General features: G+C 38.2%; 1 protein-coding gene across 4 annotated transcripts in view; it reads right to left on the reverse strand.

Annotated features, from left to right (window-relative positions):
* The window catches only part of VCAN (versican), a 105,857-nt gene that overhangs the window by 66,041 nt on the left and 20,686 nt on the right, over window positions 1-19,130 (reverse strand). For all 4 annotated transcript variants that reach the window (XM_070569767.1, XM_070569765.1, XM_070569766.1 and 1 more), the window contains exons 4-6: window positions 18,721-18,895; window positions 18,506-18,633; window positions 2,128-2,421 (exon numbers count right to left, since the gene is read on the reverse strand). In XM_070569767.1, the coding sequence (XP_070425868.1) occupies window positions 2,128-2,421; window positions 18,506-18,633; window positions 18,721-18,895 (597 nt within the window). The remainder of the gene's footprint in view (window positions 1-2,127; window positions 2,422-18,505; window positions 18,634-18,720; window positions 18,896-19,130) is intronic.

Below are 19,130 nucleotides of genomic sequence, written 5' to 3' on the forward strand. Positions count from 1 at the left end.
GACAGCACTTAAGTCAGCCTGAGAATATTCTTCAAATTCTTAAAAGAATTATATTAAAAGAATCCTTGAAAAATGAATTAGAAATTTGGGGCGGCTGTTGGCATTGTGTGTGGTTTAAGGAAGGCTTTTATGTATGTCTAAACTTTCTTAACCTTTTATGTGCTGAATAAATTTTGAAGACGGTAGGGTTTTAGGCAGAGAAGAAATAAATAAGAATCTAGCCTTTAGCTTAAGTGGGAAAAAAACCAAAATGTGAATCCATTTTATCTGCAAGTTATATATTTCCAAGTTACATAGATTCAAATGAATTAGGGAGAAAAAGATGGACCTAAACTTTCAAACCTTTTTCAAATTTTATGTAGATTTTTAGTAGGTGGTTATTCTATTTGAATCTAAGTAACTGTCATTTCAGACATTCATGTGAATTTCTCATTTAAATAAATAATTTAAAACACACCAGGATGACTTCTTTGTGGCTACAAACAGGCTTTGGTTTAAATTTTACCCTTAGGGAGAAAAAAAATGTTGTTTAAAAGTTTTTTTTTAGCTTAAAAGTGCCAGTTTTATAAGCACAAGAAAATAAGATAGTCAAGCTAGATAATTCTAATTCTTCCCTAATTTAACCTCTCTGACCCCTTCTTCCACACACGCATACACACTAAAATCTGATTTTTTTTTTTTCCTTAATCACATCAGTCACTTAATACAAAACTGATTTTAGAGCTTGAACTACTTGAAAATCACTCTTATGAGCATGTGGCTTAGAGGAATGTATACTTTTCTACTTTTAGGGACAAGGTTTTGTTATTATTGTTGTTTTTGTCTGTTTTTCTGAAAATGATTAAGGAATACCTTTTCTGTTATTTTAGGACCTAGGAACAAAAGTTAATATTTTCAATGGCTTTTTGTGGACAGGTTGTACCACACTGATACACAACACGTGGCTTGAGGCTTTAACACTCAGAAAGTTGAGTCTGCAGGAGATCCAAGCAGAGGCGTCTTAGCTGGGAGACAGCAGTATGTGGCTCCGTGGCGCTAGCATCTACGCTGCTGATTACTCAGACTTCCCAGCTCTGCCTCGTTTTGGTTGAAGGAGAATGCCTGTGTGTTTCACTTGAGAAACCAATTAGCTAGCGTATTTTCCACTCATTGTAGTTACATATTGTTATAACAAGATATATTGAAAACTTAAAAAATTCCCACCAAATTTCAGTATAACATGGCTCTTTCTTGAACATACTTAAGATCACCAAGAATCCTAGGAGATCTTAGTTTCGCTGGCATAATACAGACCCTACAGTAAATATCACTGAGAGACTCTGGATTACTTGCTTGTTGAATTTAGCATTCTACAAGCATGACACTGTATCATGGGATTAGGAATGCTAAAATAACTTCAGGACATCTGAAAAATTAAAATAATTATATCATGAATATTGAGAAAGATCACTTAAAAACAATTTTAAGGAGTAAACCTACCGAAGATAGTCAATATGTTACACCTCTCAAGGAACATTTACTCTACTTCAAAATGATACTAGATAACTAATCATTAGAAGGCACGTATTTCCATTACTTGAAATAAAATGAGATAAATGGAGATTTTTATTGACAGCATGGTTCATTTTCAGGTATTAATCGAACATTATGATTATCCACGTCAGCTCCAAGTACTCACCTGCAATTACTGGAATTTAAATTCTCCACCGTTTGAAAGAAAGAGTGATACCACGGGAAGACAAAATATACAGAATTCAAGGATTCACCTCAGCCACAGCTGGCCCCAGCTTTAGAACACCAACAATCTAATTGCAATTAAAGATTGCAATTCATATAAAATAACCACTCAGACACATGTTCTGTGGTTCTAGGTGCATCACGGTACAGTTGAGACCTTAACCTGACATTTTCTCATTCTCTCTCAAAAACCATTTGTCAAACTTCCTATTGTTTTAACCATATTGCTGCTGTTCCGTTTGCTGGCTTTGGAAAGTCACTAAACTGTTTCCATTCCGTGCACACACTGCAAGACACAGAATCCATTCCAGTGGCTAGTTGAACATCAATGCATGCCTTCGAAGTATTGTTTTTTAATCTGTAATTTTTAAAAAGGTAGCAAACACTTACGTTTAAAGCAGTAGGCATCAAATCTGCTATCAGGGGGAGGGAAGCCTGTCTGGTTCTCAAAACGATACAGGGTTCTCACCCCAAGCAAACCACCTCCACACTGGGCCCTGGCCACAGTCACAGGGTGGCGAACACTGGCATCTGACAGCCACCCGTAATCACACTGGTCAAAGCCGTTCCTCCACGCTGCCTGGAGCTCCCCCACCGTTGCCAGCCGGGCGTCCCGATTTTCACACTCTTCTTCAGCCTCCTCAAAGGTGAATTTCTTGGGAGCAGTGATGTGGAACACATCACCTGGAATCAGAAGAGAAAAAAGGCCCTAAGTTTTTCTCTCCATTCCTTTCCTGTCTATAGGCGAGGGGAGGAACAGGCGACACTTTTTTCATGGCAAGGTAGCAGCTTCTGATACTTTAAAGCAGAAACATAACGGTTACTTCATTTTGTTATTCTTAATGTATGATAAGAAATAATACACACCAGAAAAGTCTCATTCTATATATGTATATTCCCGCAGGCCACAGAAGCAGTCATTTGATAATAACCTCACAATAAATTCTTTAAAATGAACAAACCTTTCCAAGTGATTCTTTGGATTACTGTCCAAGAAATGGGTGCTGTCTTTAATGAAAGAGTCTGTGAGGTACATACATTACATACTGGAAAGGGAAAGATGTATTGAATGGTCACCGACGGTTATTTCTCTTTGTTTATCATAAAACTCAACAGTAATTTTTTACCTTTCTTCTACATCACTATCATCAAAATGACTTAACTCCCATCAAAGCAAAAAACAAAACAAGAAAACCCCCACGGTTTGAAGGCAGGAAGGGATAGAAGCAGAACAGAAGGCTGTCCCCTTCCTGTGCAGGGCTCAGGGCTGCCATGATGGTTATGCAGGTCAGGCCTGCACGCAGACAAGGCCGGGAGGGACTGGGGCCAGCATCAGCTCCCACTCAACCAGCCAAAGGGACCCAAGCCCCCTTGGAGGAAGGGACACCTTCTCTTCTACTTGTTCTGCCCAGAGTGGATACCTTTTGCAATCTGTCTGCCCAGAGGGGGCGCCTTTTTCCAATTCTCACAAAGATGCCACGTGTGCCAGCAGGGGCTCTCCCGAAGTTTGAGAGACAATTTGCTTATTGATTAACAAAGAAGGGCTGGCATTTACTGTGTTCATCACCAGGCCCAATTAGCAGAGAGTATATACATTATCATTTAACATGTCACATTAAAATATTCTGGCAGCTCCAGAGGGCTTGTTGAATTGAAACTCTACTTGGGTAACTAACAAAACAATCGGCTGAAATAAATTCAGTGCAGATTAAATGATGCTTTTCACATAGGCGCACAAGTGGCTAAAACACAGAGGCAGAATTAGAGACTGCCTAAGCAAATACAGCAGGCTGGAGAAGGAATGTAAAATGAGGCAGAGAGGAAGCTAAAATACCGACAGTCCATTATCGTGGCAGCTGCGGGTCCTGTTTCTATGTCACCGAGGCCGCTCTCGGATTCTATGATCTCTTAGACAAATGGGATGGATCTTCACCTGACTAAACCCAGATGGAACAAGCATTGTTTAAAATGAATAGAGCCATGACTCTCTGCGCGTGTGAGAGCACTATCAAGCAAGAAATTAGTCATGGGAAAAATGGCCAAATCACACATATCAGCTTTTCTCACTAGAAGTCTAAAATTGCTACTGACAAAACTAGGCCAAATCCCAATGAGAACTATTTGAAGAAGAGAAAGAAAAATGACTTTTACCTGAACTGAAAAGAGTAAGGCAGAGGTGAGAATAGGCTTTTGTCCTTAATTATCTAGTTCGGCAAAGGACCATAATCTCAAATCCAAAAATACGCTGTAAGAACTGTAGTTTCCCCCTGCCCACTCCTGCAGTGTCTCCCTCCCTAACAAATTTTAAAAGCCTAAGTGTCGCAGTACGGTTGCATAGTATGTATTCAATAGTATTCATTAAATGAATGGCATTTCAAGTTCTTGTTAAGGAACAAGGTGCTCTTTTTCTTCCATCCTTGCCAAGCAGCACATTAAATAAACCTAACTCTGCTGCAGAATTTTGGGCAGCTGCTGTCTGGAACAGGCGATTCATCTCGGCTGTGGCTTTGGCTCAGAGCGACACGGGGAAGGCAGACAGAGAGACTGGGCCGCCTCGAGCAGCCCCACTCCCCTCGGTCTCACACTCGCATTAGCCTGAAAGGGATACAAGTGTGAAGGAGGGCAGCGTGCCAGTGCGTTTCCGCCAAGGTAGAGCCCTCGGGCTTGTTATTACAGCTGGAACAGTCAGCGTGTTGCTGTTTCCTGCATTGTGAGGTACTTCTGCTTTGAGGCAAAACTACTGTTCCTCTGAAGTAACAAGAGTTTTCAGCCAACCAGAGCAGGGCAAAGAAATATAATGAACTGAGTAAAACTCTGCTTCTGCAAACAGCAGGGTGAGTCTGTGTGCTGGGGGAAATGAACTGCTCCAAATTAGCCCAACCAAGGGGTTAGGGGAGGAAAATGACGGCATGATTTCACGGGTAACTGGTTTCCCTGTTTTAAACGGCAAACATGTTCGGGGTGTTAAAGGAAAGAAAGGTTTCAGAAGGTGCTGGCAGGTTAAAAAGAGAATTCCCTCATTATTATTAAATCAATAAAGGTCTACTTATAGAACTTGTCATAAAGAAACTCTTGTTAAACCTGATTTTATATCAAAATAATGATTTAATTCATTTGTTTGGAGGGTATAATTGCCATCTATCTATCCAATACCCATAAAATAATGGTTTTACTTATTTGATTAAATTCTGTTATTGCCAAGCCCACCCATTTTCCTTTTCATTTACGTGTAGAAACTTTTCAAATGCTGCAAGTAAAATTAAAAGAAATGTTGAAAGAGATATCACCATTGGGTTTCATGTAACTCAGATGGAAAAAGGAAGATTTAACTGGCATTAATTGAATTTACCTTAAGGTGAGAATCAAAAGAATTCATCTGTAAAGATAATTGTGGCCTGTCATCATATATGGCATAATTGTTGTTTTATTTCAAAACAATAGGAAAAATAAAAGACAGACATTTACTTTAACTCTGTTCCAAAAAATAAATATTTAAGCCTTCCTAAATCATAATTGTTTAATGTGAACATTACATTGTCTACCTCAAAAATCTAATTGATAGAGTGAAGCATCCACACCCTAGAACTGTCTTACTACATGTTGAGTCTGTTATAATTAACACTCATTTTATACCAAAAGTGATGTTAAACACCCAAACTTTGCCCTTCCTATGTATCAACCTCAAAATGTTAAGGCCAGGACATCTTATACTTTTTAAAAATATGCCAGAATATCTTGGCATCAGTTTCATACTAAAATCTAAACCAGAAAAAATGAAATGTAAGTCAATAGGTAATACACAGACAGCAGTAATCAAACTAATTCACATTATGAAGTGTCCTTGATTTCTAAGATCTCTATAACCTCCCTTCGGGTATTTTTTGATTCATTAGATGACTGGTTTTAATCAGATAATCCTTCGACATTATCTGCTTTTTATCTAACATAATACAAATGTAGGTAACTGCTATTTAAATCAGAATGAATCTATTAAAAGCTTCCTGTTGAAGATGTGAATCAGGAAGATTCTTAACTTATGGTCCAAGTTCTAAGGACATAATTTCCAAAAATGTCTTCTACAGAAAGCTGGTGATCCTTGACATGTGACTAGTTATCCCAAAGAAAAGAGGTTCCATGGACAACGGCATTTAGAAAATAAATACAAGTCATTGATGAGTTTCATTTCTGTAAGACTTCTCAGAGCATTTCATATTAATAGTATTTCTGGGGAGTCGCCAGGGAAGTTATGCCTTGGTAAACCATCTGACCAGTGAACTCTCCTTTTCTGATAGAATACTAATTAAAAGTCCATGGATCTGTTTCATGGAATAGTTTCGAAAACACTGCTCTAGATACATGAGTGTTTGAATCAAGAAGAGGAATCGCAATTGATCCATAACAATTATAATTCAGTATTAAGTTTCTGGTAGCCAATGTGCCAACCTGCTCAAGCAGAAGCAGAGTAAGAGGATTGGGTAAGCAGACAGAATCGAAGCAGGAGCCAAACAACCAAAGAGAGTCTGAAGCCCAGGGCACATGAAGGCCATGCCTCCCAGCGCTGCATCAAAGACTGCAGGTGAGCACGGAGCTGGGTCAGAGTGGTGAGCCCCAGCGACGCGTCTAAGACAGGATTTAAGCCAAACACAGAAGGAGCTCATTTCTTTAAAAATAAACTCATTTTACAAAAAATAAACCAAGATACAGCAGATAAGAGCAGCAGGCTTTCTCCTCAATATAAAGGACTAGTCTTTCAATCCTGCATCCCACAGAAAAATGCAGGTTTTAGGCTAAACACTGACCACTTTTACACTGAGAAAAGCAATCAAGATGTTAAGATTTTCTAAGTTTTTATTGATCTGCTTTCAGTTTTTAAATCTGTAGTCAGGATTTATTTACAGGTCAAATTATATGTTCTAAACTATAAAATTCATCATTGATAGCATTAATGAAATTAGACAGCAAGTAAGTCTGGGCCAGGAACAGGAATGTAACTCCAGTCTTGCTCCAAAAATGAATGATCATCTGAGGAGGCACCAAAAGATAATATGCAAAGTTCAGAGGCAAAGCCAGACCAGGAAGCAAAGGAACAAGAGAAAGAGAAGCAACCCAGTGCATTGGCTTAGTTTCTCTCTCTCCATACGACCTACCTGGTCAGGGGATCTAACTTCCTACCCTGAGAGCATCTGAAGGCACTTCTTTGCCTCTGATGTAAGTAATAAAAATTCCTTTTGAGTTTTTATCACCGTACTACCTTTAGAGTGAGAGGCAGGAAAGCAAAGCCTTCAGTGATAGAAAATGCCTATTTTCTTAGCCTTAGACAAGGCTGTGTTCTATTGCTATGCCTGAATACTTGTAATGGAACTACTGAATGTATTTTAGGTTTACTGGATAGTTGCCCTCCTAGAAGGCAAGGACCACTTGCATCAGCTGACAATGAGTCCACTATTAAGCTCTGGACGTAGCTCATCAAAGCACCCACATCTATAGGACGCTTATTAGCAAATCTGTAACTAAAGTCCAAGTTTGGAACATGTGTCTAATTGTTGTCGACCTATGAGAGAATACTTCATTTTTCTCCAGTTAAAGAGAGCGAATAAGGCATCAGGAAGGAAATACACAAAATATCTTTCATATAAGCAGAATGATGCATTACTTAAGATAAAATGTCAAGTTAATTTAGGTTGTTATAAGTAAGAATTCACCGAGGTGTACACATACACAATCACATGAGTGCACCCATAAAACATAATGCAAAATGGAGGATTTTACACACAGGATAATTTGTATATTCATATGGAAAACATATATGAAGTATCTTAACCCACATTCTTCCAAGATTTCTAGTTAAATGCTGTGGCTTTGAATTATTCCTGTTATTTCAACTTTCTAGGGATGTCCTAGAAGAAGCTGGAAGACACTAATGGTGAGACTTTAATATCTGGTGACATTCCACAAACTAAATTCATCTTAATCATAGGAATTAACATCATCAGAAATACTGAGGAAAGAAAAACACTTTAATTTGACAACCAACTGTTAAAAGATCCCCTGGAAAGTGGACCATGCACACTCTTTTTCCACACTTCTGATTGCTAAATGGAAAAGTTGCTTCTTGGCAGACTCAAAAATGACACATACTGAAATGGCAAGGAATGATGGAAACAAATCAAAACATTAGAAATGATCTGCTCTGTTCAAAAGCTAGAGCTTATACCCAGGAGTAACTCAGAAAGATTATTAAAGAGCCTGGGTCTAGAGCAAATCTAGGATAGATCCTCCTCTCCTGCTGACAATTCCTTTCAATCGCCAAGGTGAAAGGAGACTTGGCATCAGCTGCTCGCAGATAACTGTTCATTTCTTTCCTAGCCTGCAGCTGCCAGGCTGCTCTCTGTGGCAGGCCAAGCTGAGATCTCACCACCATTTTCTAGCTGGTATACTCGCTGGGTGGTGTAATAAATGTTTATGTTTCTTCTGTTTTTTTGTGCTCATAACCCTTCTATCCTGAACTGTCTGGTCTGAAAATCAGTTCTCCTCATCTAATCATGATTCCTTCTGTCCATCTGGGGACAGTACTGTCTGATATTTTTTTCACTATAAAATTTCCAGAACAGTGGAAGTTATTACATTTCCTTGCTCTTTCGGTCAAAATGGTATATAAGTAATAAATGCATGCAAAAGTAGATATGGTGTGTAAGCTGGAAGTAGTCATATGAAATGAGCTTTTGAATGCCCATATGATAAAAACACAGCATATGGCAAGTATCATGGTGAGAAAAACAACTCAACATAATTATTATTAACTTTGAAGTTTTGGACTTTTAAGTTTCATCAAAGGTTTCTTTTCTTTTCCTTTCTCTTTCTCTCTGTCTTTCTCTTGCTCTCTCTCACTCTTGCTATCTCTGTTTTGCCTGTGTGTATATACACAAGACCAAAGCAATGAAGACTAATGCTCATTATCCTCTGGATCATGAAATCCGTCAGTTGTACATATTTGGTTAGTAGCTAATATGCAGGGCCGATATTTGTAAATAATTCAAAAGCATGTCAATTCCCCCTAAGATTTGATCCTTTAATCTGTAGAGACCAACCTTCTGTTAACAGCAACAAGAAAACCTCCAGGGCTGCTGAAGTGACTCCACCCCACTTCGAGTGTTAGGCTGGCCGTGTTTCTAATTTGGGGAGTAATGAGACCAGAAAGCTAGATCGGCACCTTTCAGACTTCTCACTTGTCTTATGCTGAAGGAGAAGCATAATGTGGCTTAAAGCATAGACTTTGGGTTTTGAAAATTTTAACCTCTAATTAATTATCAGAGAATTGTCATCAGTCTGCTGTGATAGTCAGTTAACATTCTCTAAATCAGGTAACATTCACGGGAAAAGGAATCCACATATGTGTCAATGTTTTGTTACACAAGATCCCATGTATGTCATTTTGAAAGGTTTAAAGACACAGGGAACCCCACTAAAACTTAAACATATTTTTATGGCTTTCAGGATGTCAGATCTTATTCTTTCCCACTGACAGAGCAGTAAGATCTTAATTAGAGTGTGAAAGAGGTTCTAAAAAATTTCTGGGTGTCTGAGTCTTCAAAATATACAAGAGATTGAACGTATTATTTGGTTTGACAGGCACAGTATGGCTGCAGGTCAACACACGAGGATCAGCCTAGTTTTTTTGGTTTTTTAAAAAATACTTTTCACAGCTGAGAGGTAAATAGCCACTGTATTTTCAAAAAGGCTCTTTGAATCCAGGACTCTAGGACAGCTTGACATCAAAACCGTAAAGCAAATAACAGTCACATGCTTCAAGGAATTTATGTCAAGACATTTCTACTTATTAAAGGTAAGATAATAAAATGAAAAGGACCATATATAGAAAATCCTAAGGATTCCATTAAAAAACTATTAGAACTAACAAGTTCAACAAGGTTGCAGGATATGAGATATAGGACTAATATATAAAAATCATTTGCATTTCTGTACAGTTGCATTGAACAATCAGAAAAAGAAAATTCCATTTACATTTGCATCAAAAAAGTAAAATTTTTACAGCTAAATTTAATAAAAGTACTGCAAAACTAATACTCTATAAGCTACAAAATATTATTGAAAGAAATTAAAGAAGATCTAAAAGAATGGAAAAACATCTCATGTTCATGGATCAGAAGATTCAACATGAAAACAATAATCCACCTCAAGTTGATGTAGAGATTCAACGCAATCCCCATCAGAATTCCAGCTGACTTCTTTGTAGAAATTGACAAACAGATCCTAAAATTCGTATGAGAACTCAAGGGACCCAGAATAGATAAAACACTTTTGAAACAAAAAGAGCACGTAAGTCTCACACTTTCCAATTTTGAAATTTACTACAAATCAACAATAATCAAAACAACGTGGTATTGATATAAGTATAGATAGATAGACATGTAGAAATAAACCCATAAATCTATGACCAGCTGATTTTCAACAGGGTGCCAAGGCCATTAAATGGGAATGAATAGTCTTTTCAACAAATGGTACTGGGATAACTGGATATCCACATGCCAAAGAATGAATTTGGACTCTTACCTCACACCACATACAAAAATTAACTCAAAATAGATCAAAATAAAAGTAAAACTTAAGGTTTCTAAAACTCTCAGAAGAAAATATAGAAGTCTTTACGAGTGGGGATTTGGCAATGTTTCCTTAGATATGACGCCAAAGTACAAACTACCAAAGAAAAAATAAATTGAACTTCATCAAAATTAACAACTTTTGTGCTTCAAAGGACCCTGTTGAGGAGATAAAAAGACAACCCACAAAATGGGAGAAAATATTTGCAAATCACATATTTGAAAAGGCACTTGAATCCAGAGTATACAAAGAACGCTTACAACTCAATAACAAAAAGATAAATAATTAAAATTGGGCAAAAGTTCTGAATAGACATTTCTCCAAGAAAATTCATAAAGGCCATTAAGCACATGGAAAGTTGCTCAATATCTTTAGCCATGAGGGAAATACAAATCAAAACCACAATGAGATATCACCGCACACACATTAGAATGGCTATAATAAAAAAATCTGATAAAAACAAGTGTTGGCAAGAACGTGAAAGAATCAGGACCCTAATATACTGGTGGTGAGAATTTGAAATGGTGCAGCCACACTGGAAAACAATCTAGCAGTGCCTCAAAAAGTTAAAGCTAGAGGTACCATTTAGTCCAGCAATTGCAATCGTTGTAATCCAATCAGTAATGCAATCGTTACACAAATAAGAATTAGGATACTTTTATGTAAGAAATCAGAGATTTGGGGGTGTTTGAGAGCTCTTTGCATAGTCTTGGTTTGTAAGACTGCCTGCTGTTCTGCTAGGGAATCTTCAGTGGTCCTGAGAGTTTACTGCAGTGGAACAGGAAGAAGGGTATATCTCATCGCTTAACCTCTATGTGCCTCAGTTTCCTTATATGCAAACATGAGGGTTTAAAAAAAAAATGCCTACCAAGATGTTCATGAGGATTAAGTTAAATAATAACGCAATCATACGATAAATAGTTTCCTTTCTTATCCTACCCATGAAGCTACCTCACAGTCGGTCTATTGACGTCACTATGCGGAATGAGGATGTGATTTCCCAGAGGTGCTGCCAGTATGCCACTCCTGGTCACCTTCCTCTGTGGCTCTTACCTGGACTGTTCAAACATTCACACAGAAACAACTCCCAGTTCAGTTTCAACCCCTAGCAAGGCATGTTATTTCCAAAGCCTATATAAGAAGCCCCAGCCACAGCTGTGATCTAGGATTCTGTGAGTTCTATGGAGAATAACTAAAAAGTTTTCAGCATCTTCTAGAACCAGCCTCAACCAATGAGGAGAGGTTCTGTAATCCAGAATCAATATGTGAGTCATCTGCTGAAGCGCAGTGTGCAGGAAACTCTTCCAGCTGACAGGGCGCTTTTTAACTGAATAAGCCCAGTCAGGACACACACATCACTGGTTCTTACGGAACTCCCATTGCTGAAGTATTCTGTAGATCGCATACTGCAAATTCCATTAAAACTTAAAGTCGATCTGAGAATCTGCAGGGAGGAAATCACACAATTTCCAGATTTGATATCTGATTTTGGTCCAATCAAAGCCTCCAGAAAGGCCAGACTTCAGCCCAGCTCTAAGACTGTTTAATGCCATTCAGGCCTTTACGTAAATGTTTAGCTTTTCACGTCTAAAGGAGCTCAAACAATAACAAAAAGGAAAGATTATTTTTGGTTCTAGGTCAGACACAAGAATGACATGGAGGCATCAGATAAGTCATGAAGGCGACAGAGCTATCCCGGATTTTGACACAAGGAGGCAGTAGAAGAAACAACCTCTAATTGGTGAGTAGGTACAAAGGAACCAGTCCCAGAGACAGTGATTAGCTGGAGAGGCAAGAAAGGGAAATTCCTGTGAGGGACTGGAAAGGAGAAAGGAGTGTCGCTAGGAAGGAATTATTTCTAAGAGAGTGTCGCTAGGAAGGAATTATTTCTAAGAGACACTACCAAAAAGAGTGAGAGGAGAAATTGAAAGAGAAAAATCAGTATCATGGTGATCCAGTAAAAGTCAAAAAAAAGAAAAGATCCTTAGTAAATTTGATGAACAAAGCATGACACTTTTCCCAAATATTCTAGAAATGGAAGGTGGCAGAGGCAGTCTCCAAAAGAGATCAAGTTCAGAGATCCTGCAATTTCCACCAAGTATTTCGTGAATAGTTAACTATCATGTGTCTTTTTCTGGACTAGGTCCTTCATGGCAGTTGGGAGAGATACAGAAGATGTTTATGGCCTTGTCTCTACCAGGAGCTTACAGAAGTTTTGCAGAAATAAAATTCATAGATAACATTTTGTAGTTAATGAATATAAAGCAACCAGAGAACAACTAAACACCAAATATGTGGAACTAACTCTAAGAAAAGTGGGAGCTCCGGGTCCGCAAATCTCAGTGTGAGCTGGAAGAGCCAAAGAAGGGCTCTCGGAAGGAGTGAGTGTTCGGGCAGAGAGAAGAGCAGAAAGTTAGAAAGCTGAGGGGCGTGTGTTCCCTGAGAGAACCATGGCAGAACTGCAGGCAGGATGAGGCAGAGGATCTGGGGAGGCTGGGGCACGTGTGCGGGGTCACGCTGGAGAGAGGGAAGCAAGGTTGAATAGGTTCCCCCCGAGCCACGTTTGGGAGCTTTGAAGAGCAGACGGAGTGTGCGCTTGAGGAAGAAGGCAGCAGAAAACCCAGTTCACAATGCTGACTGAAGGAATGCACGGCGATGGTACTTCAGTGCTTTGATGCCGTAAAACAGGCCCCTGGAAGAACTGTTAAAGGCATGGGGATTATCTGTGAGAATCAAAACCAGAGATGATACACGAACTAGAACTACGGCTATGGAATTCAGAAGAGAATTCAGGGCTAGACGTGCAAAAGTAGAAATTACCATTTTCAATTTCATTTATTTGTTCTTTTGGTTTACTTTTGGGCTCCGTTCACCCTACAAGGCATTTGACTTGCACTTTACATACAAGAGAACAAAAATGAAATTAAAACAACTAATAAGGAAATTGAAGCAGTGAAAAATTGGGAAGCAAGAAGCATAGTGAGGAAGCCTGGAGAGATGTGAAGGTATCCAAGGGGCAGGTGTAAAGTGAGGCAAGTAGAGTGAGCACTTCTAATATGGAGGCAAATTCATTAATTCACTCTTCATTCAACTCCATCTATGGAGCACCTACTATGTGCGAGGACATAGTGGGGATACACATGGTTCCCTCTCTCCCAGAACCCACAGTCTGGTAGGAGACAAGGAAGCGTAAGCAAACATTTGCAGGGGGTTATTATAGTCATACATTCAAGGTTCAGAGATGGTTAAGAGTGAGAGACATCAGCTAGGACTTTGGAGGGGAATGAGATGAACGAGAGAGCTCAGAGTACAGACACATCACAGTCCTGGGACACTTGTGTGAAAGCCAGGAAACTGGAATAGTAGGGCGGTAGTTACTCCAGGTGAAGAAAAGCCACAGGGGAGGGCTACATAGAAAATACAGGCCATGAAAGGATGGGGGTTAGGTCCCCAAGGTTGCCCATGTCAGAAAAGCAAGCATCTTCCAGGTCAGTAGTCAGGTCTGGGACAAGACTGGAAGTAGTGACTCATTTGCAGGGGAGCTAAGATAGTCAACCACGAAAGACAGCAGACCGACCTCATCTACTGCCCTCTGATTGAGCTGCAGGGAAAATCAAACCCCTATAAAAAGGCAACTATTATCTTACAAGTACCTGCTACCATAAAGAAATCAAATAAACAATCTATTAATTTCATTAAATAAGAATTGAAGATTCCTTAAATCTTTGAGCAGTTTCTTCAGCTGAAATATTTACATTGTACTCCATTCTTTCCAATACTTTCTTATCTACTTTATTTAGGAATTATTTTTCGCTATGGATATAGCTAGACACACATACTTCCTACTAAGCTGCTAGTTTTCAGCATGGACATACATTAATTCACAGCATTTTCAGAAGTATTTAAATCCTCCACTAGGAAAGTGGACATGTTTATGCACCCATGACCTTCTGTGGGGAGTGAGACACCAGATTAACTCCTGAACACTGTGATTCAAGAAGATAATGTTCTAATCAGAGAATAACTGATTTCAAACAACTTAGGAGGAATAATAAAGGAATTATTTCACCACAGTATTGTTTTTAGTTATTCAATAATGTTCAAACAACTCATCATATTCGAAACATCTTGACATAAAAGTTACCCTTCTTTGTAAAGTGACCTATTTCCAGTTATTTTCTATATCCTTTCTATATTCTTCTATCTCCTTCCTATATCCTATATCTATATCCTTCAAAGTACCATTACTCAGACTTTGACAGAGCATTGCACTCATAACATCTCAGATCAGTTCTACCTCTAAAAAACTTCCAGGTAAGAAATTTTATAGTTTGTTAGAATTCTTTCTACATTTAACAATATTCATTGTCAGAAAAGTTTTTCTTATATTAAACCTATTTCACAGAACTGCAATTTTAACTCATTTCTTCTTTTTTTGAATTCAGTGGAAATAAAGAACCTTTCATATGCCCTTCAGATATAATAGCAGCTATTATTTATTGAGCACTTACTTTGTGCCACACACTGTGATAAAAGCTTGACACATTAACTCCTTTCCTCTTCATAGCATGATTAAAAAGTAAATATTCTTATTGTCCCATTTAGCAGAAGAAACTGAAGCTTAGACAAGGAAAGCCTTGCTCAGGATCTCACAACTAGTAAGTGATGGAGCTGGGACTCAGCTGAGGTCCTTCCTATTTGTAATTATCAGGAACTTAACTGCCTCCCAAGAGTCCTCTCTCAGCATTGCCCTTACTGCTCCTAAACAACTCCAATCCTTTACCCAATTTTCTGAACTATTTAATCACTCCAACTGTACTCTAAACCCTCTCAATATTTCCCAAATCTATCTTAACAGGAAACACAGATTAAACTTCCTAATAAGAATTATTTTATGGATCTTGATTCCTAGATTGCTACTTTAGAATCTTAATTCCATTAATTTCCTAGTAACAGTGTTCTGAATCATGGTTAATAAGCCACCATAACGTCTAGGCCAGTTCTAAGAACACAACCTAATACTGGAAGGCTTGCTAGTGGATACAGCTAATGGAATTGCTCTTTTACACTTAACAAGCTTATTTTTTAAAAATAGAATCGAAAATTGTATTCATAAGCATAACTGTATTATAATCACCACCTTGGAATAAGAACTAGATTAGTTCCCCTTCCCCCAAATGGCTACATTTAATTTAGGACAATTATTTGAACTTTATAAGGAAACACACATTATAAAACAAGAAAGGAGAAAAAAATAGAAGGTCGACATTCTGTCAACTAAATATCTTTCATGATAAACTACTAAATTGAAACAAAATTAATTGTCTTTTTGAACTAATTTTCATTTTATACTTAATTGGCTTTTTCATTAGACCATCTGGAATAATATGGCTTCTGATCTAAAGTAATTGCATCTTGGTTCATAACTGAGTATATGTTCCATCACATGCATTCTGGGTACATCAATATCTCTAATTTTTACCGTCCACACCACCTCTCACACACACACTTGGCTGTCAAAAATACAATAAAATATAGGTGGGAATTATTATACCTATGAATATAGCAATTAATGTCTCTTATGAGGAAATTTGGCTCATCTTCAAATAATCTTTTATCAATGTGGCAATTGAAATACCAGATGTAATTTTATATAATCAACTTTCTACAAGAATTTTTATCAATTCATGGTTTAGCCAATGGTCTTTACTTCAAAGGGAAAACATACACTTCAGTAAAGGAAGGAGAGAGACCTTACAACAGCGATCCTATGATCTTCCTCTTACATCATTGGTCACAAAAAGTCTCTTTAATGCCACTCCTTGCTCACCACCAGTCCAATTTCAAGTCCAGAGAGAAATGACCAGTGTCCAAAGATTTGCTAATTATTCCCAAAGGACAAGAAACAAGGAGGAAAAAATTTCCAGAACAACGTCATTACAAACATGCTGAATATCTTCCAGAAGTGTCAAGTTTCTTCCACAAAACAAATAAAAGCCTTGTTGCTCTGCTGACACAAATTTCAGCCAGTGCTTGAATTCGTATTTATATGATTCTTTTATCTTTCTCTTCCAACTTTTATGTACTAAAACAAAAAAATTCAAATTCTGTTGCTTGGTGTAAATATCCCAACTAAAGTTATGCTATAATACAAATTTTCATCAAATATTTCGAATATTTATCCCAAGTAAATGTATAAGATACAGTTGGGTACATTGGGGCAGAGACTGGTTTTGTGAATAACAGTTGCCTTAGAAGTGATAATGTTTATGGAGGTAGAAAAGAAGTTCTACATGAGCAGTAAATCCTTCTCATTGTGGTCTGTGTGCACATCCTCAGAACTACATCTGCAGAAGCAGAAAGTCCTCTGGGGTGGAAAAAGTCAAGGAGTCTGTAGCCTTAGTGAGTGGGGTTTCAGTAGCTCCATCAGGGTAAGACTGAGGAACAGACACACAGAGGAGCAACTACATGCTCCTTCTGGTGGCATCGTGAGTACCTACGTCTGCCTTTCCATCAAGGAGGCTGGCTTGTGATGCTTATTCATATTTGGACCAATCCGTGGATTTGTACCTGAAAACCACCATTTCAATTCTATTTGTAAAGATCTTTCAGGTAATTAGACCTTATGTATACTTTTTCAAAGACTACCTCTGCTTCAGTTCCAGCATTACCAGTACTCCAGAAAACTTTATAACTATCACTCTGATAGATATTATTCTAAATTAAAACCATAGTGATAAACAAATTCCACCTTATTGAATTCGGATACAAATTTCCATCTTACTGAAATAGCAACAGACAAATTTATTTCCTAGAACCAAATTCTCCTACCTATCATCTCCTATTCTATTAAAAAAAAGAGAAGTTAATTAAACTTAAAATAAAGGAAAGAGAAAAGATAAAGATACATATCTATATAGACAGATATAGCTATAGATACAGATATGGATGTATCATGGCTTGAATTTTACATTTGTTTTCCCTTTGTCCCCATACAGAAATGGAAATTGTTAGTATCTGAAGCTCTGGTTTAGAAAATACATTTACCAGTCTTAAATGACAGTCACAATAAGAATGTTAAGATGCTAGAGAATCACCCTTAGACACCCTTCTTCTAAGCAGGCCTTCCTACACAAATTGAGTCAGGGCATTAGGAAAATATAAACTGCTTATTTTCTGGCTTTCAGTCTATGAGGTTGTTTATTCAATTCATAGAATCATAGAATTTTAATGTGAGAAGCCACCATGGAAATATCTAGTTCAACCTTCTCATTTTACACATAAGAAAACTGAAATCATTCTTTTTACGTGTACCCAGCCAAAATTAAAAGTATAACTCATTCATTACGTTCTATTTATATATTTAGGCTTCTAAGATGCCTGTTGATACCAATAAAACTCTATTTCAAAAGTCACAGAAGCTTCTGTTCCATGTGTCTTATAATAAAACTGCATTGTGCCCCTTAGATATTGTCACCACTATTAAACTCAAACTTTAAGAATCTCTAACTCATGCTGAGTGAGAAATGATAGCGCTAAAATCAATCAGAATCTAAGCATCCTTGAAGCAAGGCCTGTATCTTACCTGGCTTCACGGCCCTAACAACTAGCAGAGTACCTATCAAACAGCAGGTGGCTTTTTTCCTGTGTTGACTGGTTGAATGAATGAATGATTGCTCTGAATATCAGTGTAGCAAAGTGCACACGAGGAGAAGTGGAACATGAAGATCGCTCCTGGGCTGGTTTGCGTTCTTTAGTTGTGCTTCGGGTGTTTATCAGTACTTGGAGTCCCAGCGGTTTATCATCACAGAATCTTACCTGAAGTTCTCACAAGAATAGGTACCACCCTTACAACTTTCTATTCTTAATGCTCTAAAAGTGTACTGGAAACAGTCCAACAGCAGCATGACTGAAAGAAAACCTGCCATTAACTAAAGACATTTCTAACCTGCATGACCATTGACATACTCCTCCTTCTCTTTCCACTTTAATTTAAGCTTATTGCACCACAGAATCATACGGTCATTTAAACTAAATGCTGCTGTTTGGAATCCAAACAAGCATGAAGACTTGCTCTGTTCCAACATGCTCCCAGTCTTTCCCCAATTTTCTTAGTTCAAATGAAGCTACAGAAATGTAAACGTCTTACCATCCAGATGGTCCACGTAACAATACACGTCATAAGTTTCATGAGGAGAACGGAATCCATAGGTCCTGACTCCTTCCTTCCCCATCATGTCTCCGTAACAGCCTTCTCGGGGGGTCCGGATGGGATATCTGGGGAAATAACGGGCTAGTAAGTAGCACTTTATTCTTAACTCTTGAATTCATGAAATTAAAGCTTGTAGCCCCCACATCACTTACCTAACAGTCTGATCAGACAGCCAGCCCGCGTCACACTGCTCAAACCCATCTTCATAAGCGGCATGGAGCTGCTCTGGGGTTGCTATGACCGCCCCAATATCCAAACAAGCCTTCTGTGCACTCTCAAAATTCAGAGTGTACCTGCTGGTCGCCGCTCGGTAGTGAAACACAACCCCTGCAAAGACAGCAGCAAACAATTATGGGCATGTTCAAATCTCCCACCGGTCTGGGCAAAGTTTCCCTTTGGAGAAATACATCAAATTACTTGCTAACATGATAACAACATCATGATAATTCTTTATTTTTACTTTATGTAGCATTATGCAAAAGTATGGTGATCATAAATTCCATTCATCCGGGGGTCTCATTCTGCTCCATTAGAAAGTTTCCTAGGGGCTGGCCCCGTGGCC

The sequence above is a fragment of the Equus przewalskii genome, chromosome 13 (assembly GCF_037783145.1).
Source record: "Equus przewalskii isolate Varuska chromosome 13, EquPr2, whole genome shotgun sequence".
In the NCBI taxonomy this organism is placed as follows: domain Eukaryota; kingdom Metazoa; phylum Chordata; class Mammalia; order Perissodactyla; family Equidae; genus Equus; species Equus przewalskii.